Source organism: Notechis scutatus, chromosome 6 (genome assembly GCF_049901735.1).
Source record: "Notechis scutatus isolate UNSWTSFEM ecotype Mainland chromosome 6, rNotScu1.2, whole genome shotgun sequence".
Lineage (NCBI taxonomy): Eukaryota > Metazoa > Chordata > Lepidosauria > Squamata > Elapidae > Notechis > Notechis scutatus.
The window spans coordinates 29,703,332-29,714,368 of record NC_142014.1 but is presented as its reverse complement, the minus strand read 5'-3'; the positions used below and the strand labels follow the sequence as shown (position 1 = coordinate 29,714,368).

The 11,037-nt window shown below is 47.8% G+C and overlaps 1 protein-coding gene across 11 annotated transcripts in view; it reads left to right on the top strand.

Moving 5' to 3' along the window:
- Nucleotides 1-1,868: 1,868 nt before the first annotated feature.
- Nucleotides 1,869-11,037, top strand: part of MAGI2 (membrane associated guanylate kinase, WW and PDZ domain containing 2) — a 585,270-nt gene continuing 576,101 nt past the window's right edge. For 5 of the 11 annotated variants that reach the window (XM_087967823.1, XM_087967826.1, XM_087967821.1 and 2 more), the window contains exon 1: nucleotides 1,872-2,782. In XM_087967823.1, the coding sequence (XP_087823949.1) occupies nucleotides 2,479-2,782 (304 nt within the window). In that variant the 5' untranslated portion in view covers nucleotides 1,872-2,478. Of the gene's footprint in view, nucleotides 2,783-11,037 lie in introns of all 11 variants that reach the window. The other 6 variants (XM_087967830.1, XM_087967831.1, XM_087967824.1 and 3 more) reach the window with 4 other exon arrangements.

Here is an 11,037-nt window from a genome sequence, read left to right as displayed (position 1 = left end):
CTGTACAGTGTATCTGTGTGCTGTATGTGTATTATTCAAACACTTCTCTCAAATACGTCTCCCTGTATGCGCTCATTCTCCTAGCGGGGAATTACCTCAACATTGGTTATGGGCCCAGACTATACCAGGCTTAGATAACTGAGAGTTAGTGTGAATGCACAGTACTGTATACAGACAGCTGTTTACTGTTTACTATCCTGGTAAAGATGGTACAAGTCACTTCAACAAGTCTATCACTGATAACCCGGTTGTATGGAACAAACTATGTTTCCTGGTCTATGAAATGCAGTCTACTTCTGCGTAGAGAAGGTTTATGGAATGTAGTTCAAGACCCACCGGATGTAAATGCTTGGGATCCAGAAAATGAGGATGATGCCAAAAAGCTTGCTGACTTTAAACAGAACAAACGAGCTCTTTGTAAAATTGGACTAACACTGAGTGACCAGCAACTAGTCCATATTCACAAAAAACTACAGTGTACACAGCAAACGAGATAACAATGCTGGGTTTCATATCACAAATCACCAGTCGAACCCTTCCCAAGCGTTTAGGACTGCGTGATTTATCGGAGGATTATGCGAGCAGATCCCAGTGAGGTGGCCTTCTGCAGCTGACCAATGGTTATCTTGTCAGCGCCAATTGTTTTCAAGTGCTTGCCGAGGTCTTTAGGCACAGCACCCAGTGTGCCCAGTACCACTGGGACCACCTGCACTGGTTTATGCCAGAGTCTCTGCAGTTTTATTCTCAAGTCCTGATATCTGGTGACTTTTTCTCGTCGACTCTGCTGTCACCAGGTATGGCAATATCGACGATCCACACTTTTTTCTTCTCCATAATTGTGATATCCGGGGTATTGTGTTCCAAAACTTTGTCAGTCTGTATTTGGAAGCCCAACAGTAGTTTTGCATGCTCATTTTTGACCACTTTTTCAGGCTTATGATCCCACCAGTTCTTTGCTACAGGCAGATGGTAGTTGTGACACAAGTTCCAGTGGACCATCTGAGCGACTGTGTTGTGAGGTTGTTTGTAGTCAGTCTGAGCGATTGTCTTGCAACAGCTCAGTATGTGATCAGTTGTTGTTGTTATTATTATTATTATTATTATTATTATTATTATTATTATTATTATTATTATTATTATTATTATTATTATTATTATTTGCACAGTCAGCCAGATGTTCAGACTGGGTTTGGCATTTTGGCTCTACCTTTCTAGTCCTTACCAAGGACCTGGGATAGGCAAATGTTTGAAGGTGTTACAGATATTGCCTGCAGGGTGGAAGCCGTTCCAAGCCAAGCTGCCTTCTGCAATTGACTGAGGGCCAATGTGTCAATGCTTGTTACTGTTATTATTTTGTTCAACCCCAGAAGACCGAGAGAAAGTGAAAGGGCTGAGAGGAAATGGCCTTTTCGCTTTCCCCCTTTTGGAGAGCCTTGCCTTCCAGCTGGAGCGACGGCAGCCCCCATCCCCATCCCCCACCCCAAGGAGACCCCAGGGCTGTGGGGGGAGGAGGAGAGGGGGGGGCGAGCGAAGGGTGGGGGGGGGGAAAGAAAGTCGGATCCTCCGCGTTCAGAGGGAGATAAAAACCGAGGGTCCAAGAGTGCGTCCCCGCCGTGGCGCCGCAGCCGCCGCCTGCGGCACTCTCTCCTTCTCTCTGCCCTCTCCAGCGGCTCCTTCTTTCTTCTCCTCCTTCTCCCTCCTCCTTCCTTCCTTCCCTCCCTCCCCACCCACCGCTGGCTGTGCTCTCTCTCTCTCTCTCCCCGCCTTCTTCTCGCCTCCCCGTTTGTGGCGAAGCCAGCCTCTCTCTCTCTTTCTCTCTCCGGTCTTCAACTACCGGGTCAGCGCGACGGAGAGCTCTTCCCAGCCAGCCAGCCAGCCAGCCAGCCCAGCCAGCCCCAGCTGCGCCCCCCCCTCCCCCGGCCTCCGTTCCAGGCGTTGCACACAGCCTGCCCACCCACCCTCGCCCGACACTTACTGTACAACTAGTCTTGCTCGCTGGCTGGAAGGCAGACAGACACAGAGAGAGGGAGAGAGAGGCGCTCCCAGCTTGCCAGCATCCCAGCATCCGAGTTGCTGCAGCGGCCAGGGCGGCGGGGGGCTGCAGCGGGGGCTGCCATGGCTTGCGGCTCCCGCCTCGGCCGCCGCTAGAGCCAGCCTTCCCCATCCCTTCCTTCCTTCCTTCCTTCCTTCCTTTCCCCATTCCTCCCTGTTCCTCTCCCCCTCCATCCCTCCCTCTCTCTCCTTCCCTTCTTTCTATCCGCCGCCGAGCCAAACTAAAGGCGGCAGACCCCCGCCCCAGCGCAACCCTTCCCTGCCTCCTCCTCCTCCTCCTCCTTCCCTCCTTCCTCGCCCGCCCTCCTCCTTCCCCGCCAAAAGGGAACCCCAAGGACATACCCCTGAGGCCCGGGAGGTGGGGGGAAGCAAGCCGGCCGCGCCAGCCGCAGTCCCCACTCCCCAGCCCCCCAGCCCCCCACGGCAATGTCCAAAGGGGGCTTGAAGAAAAAAAGCCACTGGACCCACCGAGTCCACGAATGCGCCGTGGTGCGGAACGCCGAGGGCCAGCTGGGCTTCGAGCTGAAAGGGGGAGCCGAGAACGGGCAGTTCCCTTACGTGGGGGAGGTGAACGCCGGCCAGGTGGCCTATGAGAGCGGCGGGAAGTTGGTGCCCGAGGAGCTGCTGCTGGAGGTCAACGAGACCCCCGTGGCCGGGCTCACCATCCGGGATGTGTTGGCCGTCATCAAGCATTGCAAAGACCCCGTCCGGCTGAAGTGTGTCAAGCAAGGTAAGGCCCCGGGAAGCGGGGGGGGGCGGAGAGTGGGAGAGGGGGCGCGGAGAAGCAGGACAGAGAGGGTCCCCGGGGGTCTTTTGAGGGCAGCGGCTCGTAGCCCTCACCCGGAGGGGAACTTTGAGACTTTCCCGGAGGGTCTGTTTTTTTTCCCCCACACCCCGGACGATTCGCTCTGCGTCAGGGGAGAGAGCAGCTGAAGGAGCCGGGCCAGGGGAAACGAGCAGATTAATTAAGAGTTGGGAAAGGGGGCCTTGGAGGTCGTCTAGTCCAACCCCGCCTAAGCAGTTCGGACATATCGGGCAGCCCAATCTCTTCTTGGAAGTCTCCCAGGGAGGACGCTCCCACACACAACGTCCGAGGGCAAGCTGTTATATTTGGGGGAGAGTGGGAGGGAGGGGCAGAGAAGCAGGACAAAGGAGGGTGGATGTCCCCGGAGGTCTTGGGGGGTGCTCGTAGCCCCCACCGGAGAGCAACTTTGAGACTTTCCCGGAGGGTCTGTCGTCCAGTCCCCAACACACACACACACACACACAGGGGGTGGGAGGGAGAGAGAGAGCGAACGGTACGCTCTGCTTCAGCGGCTGAGTCGGGCCGGGGAAAATTAAGAGTTGGAAGGGAGCTTGGAGATCATCTAGTCTACTCCAACTCCCTTCCCAAGCAGGAGTCCCAATCCAGCGGCCCAGCGTGGAAAAAAGCCGGGGGTCTCTGGCCGGACGGTGGGGGAAGGGTGGGGGATAGAGGGCCGAGCCGCAGATAGGAAGCTCTTCTTCTCCTTTCCCTTCCACCCGCCCTCCCCCCGTTACTACTTCTCCGCGGGAGGGGGGGCGCTTTGGGCCCTCGGCATCTGAGTGCGTGCAGAGTGCTCTGCTTTGCTGCGCAAAGTCCGCCCCCTTATGGTTTTGGATTTGCTGGAGGGCTGGTTGTGGGGGGTGGTTTAAAAACTCGGCATAACTTTTTTTTTTTTAGGGGCGCAGCTTTGGCGGATTTTCCCCGCGGGGAATGCCAAGCCAGGAAGGTGGGGGGGAATCTGTAGGATTGCTCTGCGAGGTTTGGAGGTCCAGGGTTAGGCTTGGCACCGAGAAGACGCTGCCTTCTGAACGGGGGTGGGGGAGGCGGAGGAGGGTTGGATTCCTGCGGGAACCTGCCTTTGCTTTTAACGCCGGGTGGGTGGGAAGGAAGGGGAGGAACTGACAAACTCCATAAAAGGGGGGGGGGGGAGTTTGCACCGAAATGGAATATTGCTTCAATCGAAAAAGGGGGGCCCCTAGGCAGGAGGTTGGACTAGATGACCTCCAAGGTCCCTTCCAACTCTGCTGTTCTGTTAAATCTGTTAAAGACAACGACCCAGGGAGGAATTTGGAACTTGGCAACGGAGACGCAACCTGGGCTAGGAACCCATCCAATTGCTTGTAGTTTGCAGGAATGGTAGCAATTACTCCTAAGGTAGCAGGAATTTGCGCAGTTTCATTGCATGGGCTTTCCCCCACCCCCCACCCCCACCCCTGGATTTGCGTCGTATGCGGGCCAGGCTTCCCCACCCACCCAAGAGAATCTGCACTGCACAATCTTTCAGCCGGTTGCAATTCTGGGTGTTTTGACTCGAATCCTTCTGCTTTGGAGGTCTATCCAAACAAGGCCACGTTCAGACGGCTTTCAAAAAAAAAAAAAAAAGAGGCGTGTTAAAATTCCGGAGTTCCCTAGAGGCCAGCAAAGAGTTTAACATTTCCCTACTGCAAGTGTCTTTCCTGCTGCCCTCTGGTGGAAAGTCTGGATAATGCAATCGAGGTTGGGTAGCAGTCCAAGTGACACCCCCCCCCCGCCCCCACACACACTTTCGTTGTTGACTTCAGAAGTTAACCCAAAGGTTTTCAAACTTGGCAAGTTTTAAGACTTGTGGGCTTCAACTCCCAGAATTCCTGTCAAGTTTGAAGACCCCCCTGGGTTAACCAAACCTTTGAACCTGGGAAATTCTGGCAGATAGAGCAGGGGTCTTCAAACTTGACAGCTTTAAAGACTTGTGGACTTCAACTCCCAGAATTCCTCCTCCAAGTCATGTTGGCAGAGGAATTCTGGGAGTTGAAGTCCACAAGTCTTAAACTTGCCAAGTTTGAAGAGCCTTGCAGTAAGGGTTTCTTTTCTTTTCTTTCCTTTCCTTTCCTTTCCTTTCCTTTCCTTTCTCTTTCCTTTCTCTTTCTTTCTTTCTTTCTTTCTTTCTTTCTTTCTTTCTTTCTTTCTTTCTTTCTTTCTTTCTTTCTTTCTTTCTGGGCAGTGTGTTTCTGTGGTGCTGCCCAAAATTTAGAGATTGCAAATGATAGTTAAGTGTTTCATTTAAAAATGTTGATTGTGGAAAGCGGTCGTGACTTAACTCAAGAATATTGGAGGTGTCTCCCTGTCTTCAAGCCCCAGTCAAAGCACATCATAAGTCTTACTGTCAAAATGACTTTGGAGCTTGTATGGCTACGCTACAGTTTTGGAAATGGGAAAGTGCTTTGTCATAAATCTACATCCCCGTTAGTGAATGGTTACCTTTTTGCACTGATTTCAGAGAATCGGTGGATTGTTAGAGAATCTGTACTTGCCATTCTTGAATAGATTAAAGAAATCCTTGGAGGATTAGGCAAGAAGGACAGTAGATCTTTGGTAAAAAATAAAAAATAAAAATCAGAAGCTGGGAAATGTGTAATTTGAAAACTGACCTCAGAGCTTAGACTGCTAAGCCAACAAAATGAGAGTTTATTCATTTGGAATATTTATATTTAAATAAATGCAGACGTTGATAATATATCGAGGACTGGGACAATGGTTTAGTGGTGAAGACATTCACCTCCCACTCAGTAGGTTGAGAGTTCAATCCTAGGATGAGTAGATATTTTTCTCCTAGGGCGCAAAGGGAAAATATCTGCTGTGAACCCCACGTAGGCATCCGGAAGGGAATCCGGCGGGTAAATCCTGAGTTCCATAGAGTCACCCTGACTCTTCCCCAAATTAAAGGATTACAGAGTCATAAAAAGGGAGTTTATTGATAACATATAAAACCTGACAATTGCTGAATGAAGGAGAGCCTCAGTTTAACTGAAGAAATTGTAGTTTAATGTTGTTGCTATGAATTCCCTTAAAATCATACCTAGAATTGTTCCAGAAAATTCTTAAGGTGGGAAGCAATGTAAAAGTGAATATTCTCAGTTTAATGTTTATTATTAGCGTGGAATAGATAAACCCAAAGATAACGATGGAAAGATGCTATCCGTGCAGTTATATGGGAAGTTTTAGGTTTTGGGAGGTGGTATTCTGAATGGTTGTATGTCCCAAAGGTGCTTTTTTTAAGAGGCAACTGAACTTTCTGGTGTTTTTTTCTTTGAAGACATTTCACTTCTCATCCAAGAAGCTTCTTCAGCTCTGACTGGATGGTGGAGAATTGAAGAAGCTTCTTGGATAAGAAGCTAAATGTCTTCAAAGGAAAAAAAACAAAGTCCAGTTAAGAGCTGAAAAAGCTTCTTGGATGAGAATACAGTAGAAGTAGAAGTAGAGGTAGGAGTGGAGAGTGGAGTGGAGAGGAGTGGAGTGGAGTGGAGTGGAGTGGAGTGGAGTGGAGTGGAGTGGAGTAGAGTAGAGTAGAGTAGAGTAGAGTAGAGTAGAGTAGAGTAGAGTAGAATAGAATAGAATAGAATAGAATAGAATAGAATAGAATAGAATAGAATTCTTTTATTGGCCAAGTGTGATTGGACACACAAGGAATTTGTCTTTGGTGCAAATGCTCTCAGTGTACATAAAAGAAAAGATACATTCGTCAAGAGTCAAGAATCATAAGGTACAACACTTAATGATAGTCATAGGGTACAATAAGCAATCAAATCATACTAGGAAACAGCCAATATAAATCATAAAGATAGAAGCAACAAGGTTACAGTCATACAGTCATAAGTGGGAGGAGATGGGTGAAAGGAAGTATGGGAGGATTAATAGTAATAGTAATGCAGCCTTAGTAAATAGTTGGACAGTGTTGAGGGAATTACCTGTTTAGCAGAGTAATAGCGTTGGGGGGAAAAAAACTCCCCTTGTGTCTAGTTGTTATGGTGTGCAGTGCTCTATAGCGTCGTTTTGAGGGTAGGAATTGAAACAGTTTATGTCCGGGATGTGAGCGGTCTGTAGATATTTTCACAGCCCTCTTTTTGACTCGTGCAGTATACAGGTCCTCAATTGAAGGCAAGTGGGTAGCCATTGTTTTTTCTGCAGTCCTAATTACCCTCTGGAGTCTGTGTCTGTCCTGTTGGGTTGCAGAACCAAACCAGACAGTTATAGAGGTGCAGATGACAGACTCAATCATTCCTCCATAGAACTGGATCAGCAGCTCCTTGGGCAGTTTGAGCTTTCTGAGTTGGCACAGAAAGAACATTCTTTGTTGTGCTTTTTTGATGACGTTTTGGATGTTATGTGACCATTTTGGGTCTTGAGATATGGTAGAATCTAGAAATTTATGTTTGGGACACCTATGATCTGGATGACCGAGAATCTCCATAGACATTGAATGTTTGTATATATTTTTTTACACTGAATGTTACAAAAGTTTCAGGTGGGCCACACTGATACATAAAGAAACTTTTGAGGGAACAACTAACAACAAAGTTGACTTCTCTTTGATTTGTTTCCTAAACGAAGTCACCCAACCTTTAACCCACCAGAGTGAGGAAAATAATAACTAACATCAGTGACCGAATTATTTTGCGAGCTATTTGAAACCACTTCCAAACTTTAAAGGTGTTTGTTCGCTCAGATTCCCTTTATAAAGAGGAGAGGAGACTCAGGGGAAGCTCTAGTAAAATAAAAGTGACAAAGATATGCAAAAATGCAGAAAATCCATAGAGGGGGTGAATAGCTTTTTTTTTTTTTTTTACAGAATTGTAGATGAGACAATTTCCTGATAACTTTGAATGGCAAAGTTTAAGCTATTTTCTTTGGCTAATTACTTGCCATAAATTTCTGCTTTTTGCATGACTCAGAAACTGGATTGGATCCCAAGTTTCAATTGAGTATTTTTGATTTTACTGCTCTGTCTCATCTTGTAAGGTCAAACTGTTAAAAATGATTACAGCGTGTGTGTGTGTGTGTGCAGAAAATCATCCTTTTGGAAGATGCTTTAGACTGGATGGGATTTCTTTTATTGCTCGTGATGGGAAGGGAAGGCATTATGTTAGGAAGACAACAAACGCACCTTCAGTCAACAATTCTTTGCATGGAACGGACAACATTTTACGTTGGATTTCACCCCCTGCTAATGAACAAAATCAACTGTTCCAAAGCATTCCAGATTATTGACATAAGACAGGCCATTTGCATCATTACATAACTGATGCAATTATATCATTTGCATCCTCTTTAATGTTGTGGTGTCCATTGCATCATTAATCTGATCGTTTGATATAGTTGATATTTTTGTTGTTACTTGAGCCGATATAGTCAATATTTTTGTTGTTGGTTGCAAAGTTGTGTCTGACCCATCGCGACCCCCATGGACAACGTTCCTCCAAGCCTTCCTATCCTCCACCATCTTCTGGAGTCCATTTAGGCTCACGCCAACTGCTTCCATGACGCCATCCAACCACCTCCTTCTCTGTCGTCCCCGTCTTCTTTTGCCCCTTTTGGAAGAGTATTAGTGAGGGGGCCTTCTGGGTCCCACCAGGTGCATCTCCCTCAGGGGTGGGACCCACAACGTTCCCTGTCTCCTTGCTCTAATGCAGTGATCCCCAACCTTTTTTATGCCGCGGCCCGGTACCGGCATCAGCTGGGCGCCGCGGCCCGGTACCGGCATCAGCTGGACGCCGCCATCTTTTTGATGAAAAGTGCTTCGGTGACTTCACCGGAAGCACTTTTCATCAAAAAGATAGCGGCGCTGCGCTTTCGATGAGCTTTTCCGGGTAGAAATGGCTTTCTGCAGAAAAGCTCACGCAGCGCTAGCGCCGCCATCTTTTTGATGAAAAAGTGCTTCCGGTGAGCTTTCTACCGGAAAAGCTCACCGGAAGCACTTTTTCATCAAAAAAAGATGGCGGCGCCCAGCAAACCAGCGGCCCGGTAGGACTTGTTCCACGGACCGGTGGTTGGGGACCCCTGCTCTAATGGGTTGGGTAGATGTGACCGACAAGAGACGGTCCCTCAGATAACCCAGACCCAAGCCATGAAGGGTTTTAAAGGGGACAACCAGCACCTTGAATTGCACCCGGAAGCAAATTGGCAACCAATGCAGCTCCTGCAGGAGAGGTGGCACATGTGCACACTGGGGTCTACACAAAACCATGCTGGTTTTATTTGTTGCTCTTATTCTGCTCTTGTTCCAAAGTCTCAACACCATTTTTTTATTTTTTTTTTGGAAAGGTGGTGACCACAACTTCAGTTTTCATTGTAGCATGAATCCAGCTTCCCCATTGACTTTGAACATTGCAGACCCTGGGACACTGCAACTGTTCATAAGTATGAACCAGTCACCAAGTGTCTAAATTTTGATCATGAGGATCATGCCACAATGGTTGTAAGCATGAAAAAGCGGTCAACAAGTCATTTTTCCCCAGTGCTGCCGTAACTTTGAACAGTCACTAAATGAACTGTTGTCAGTTGAGAGCTACTGGTAGAAACCTTTGCAGCCTGGAATCCAGATGTGCTGAAAACACCCATCAAAAAAGTGAGCGGGGAAGCCAGTGTTCTGACCTCGGCTTCCCCCAAAAGCACTAAGCTGACTCTTTGTCCCAGCAAAATCCCTTTTATAAAATGAAGGTGAATTTCTTGCATTCACTTTCAGCCAAAGGCCTGGCAAACAGTCTTTCAAGGGTGTAATTAGGAGCACAGACCTTATCTAGCCTGGAGAGCTGCCACGTAAATATTCCCAAACGCAGTGCTGACAAGGAAGGACTCGGCACAGAGTCTCTATTAATGCACAGACAGATCTTTACACTGCTGCAATGAATGAACAAATTATTTCCTGCAAAAGCCCCCTCCCCTTTTGCTCCTCTTTTAATCCCTATAGGAGGGGCCATTCACCATTCAACTGTGGCTTTATTCACAAGTTGACCCTTGTTCCTTAGCTGTTCCCTTCTTCAGGCAGCTCTGCACATGCACACGCTGGGAACAGGCTCCAGCTGTTCTTCTGCCTCACTGATGTCCAACTTTGAAGGCAGCTGATGACTGCCAGGTGGCCCTCTGATGCAGAGCCCTTGTCAGAGCCTTTCCCAGACTCCAGGAGTGGCCCATATTCCTCCTCAACCTCCTCGCTCTCTGACTCTGCTGCCAGCTCCGCTAGCCATCGGCGGGCCACAACAGCCAGATTCATGTTTTGCTAACTTTAACAACTGCTGTGGTTCACTTAACAATGGTGGCCAGGACGGTTGCAAAATGGGGCAAAACTCAAGTTTGCAACTGTCTCGCTTAACCACAGAAATTTGGGGCTTTAATTATGGTTGTAAGTCAAGGACTGCTTAGCTGTAGTGCTTTTTTAGCAGAGTTGAAAGCGTCTGGCTGCCCAATGGAGGAAGACGGAATGGCTTGTTTTAGAAGCTGTCAGTTTAACCTTTTTGAGAAAGGTGATAGCAGAATTTAAGGAAACAGCAGGATTTTAAACTTTCTTATAGAGGAAACTTTTCCCTATTTATAGAGAGAGAGCTGAGTGGTGACAAAAGCCTCTCCATCTTTAAAATGACTTTTAAGACATTAGTTGGCATCCTGCAGTGTTCAAAGCTGTCATTACCTTCTCACCTGCCTAGAAAAAAACTCTGACAATAGTTATCCCATTAATGGTCTTTTTCTGCTACTCCTGGCTCGCTGGTCAAAGGTGGGACAACTGTCAATCATTTCAGCAACAGCCATAAAGCTTAACAAAACGCTCCTTTATCCTTCTCCCTGCCTGCTTACTTCAAGTCATTCCTATTTATTTCTTAATTCCCTGGAGATCAGCATTGTTGACTCAAGAATCTTCAGTAAATCTAGCTAGGCAAAGTTTCTGAGATTGGTTTCTACTGTATATTCTGTACTAGCTGGATACCCGTGCTTTGCTACAAAACTATGTGGTTGGGCTTAGCTTTTTGGGAGGAAAATAAGGGGGGGGGAATATTCTTCCTTTGCCTACCAGCATCCATCGGTATTCATCTGGCTACCATCCTGTCAGTCTGTGAGAGAGTTGAAGGCTGTTTGGAAAGTGAAACAGTATTTGCTGTGTGAGCAAGGAGGTGTGGGCATGGCTTAGCTCAACTGTTCTGTACTAAAGCTGC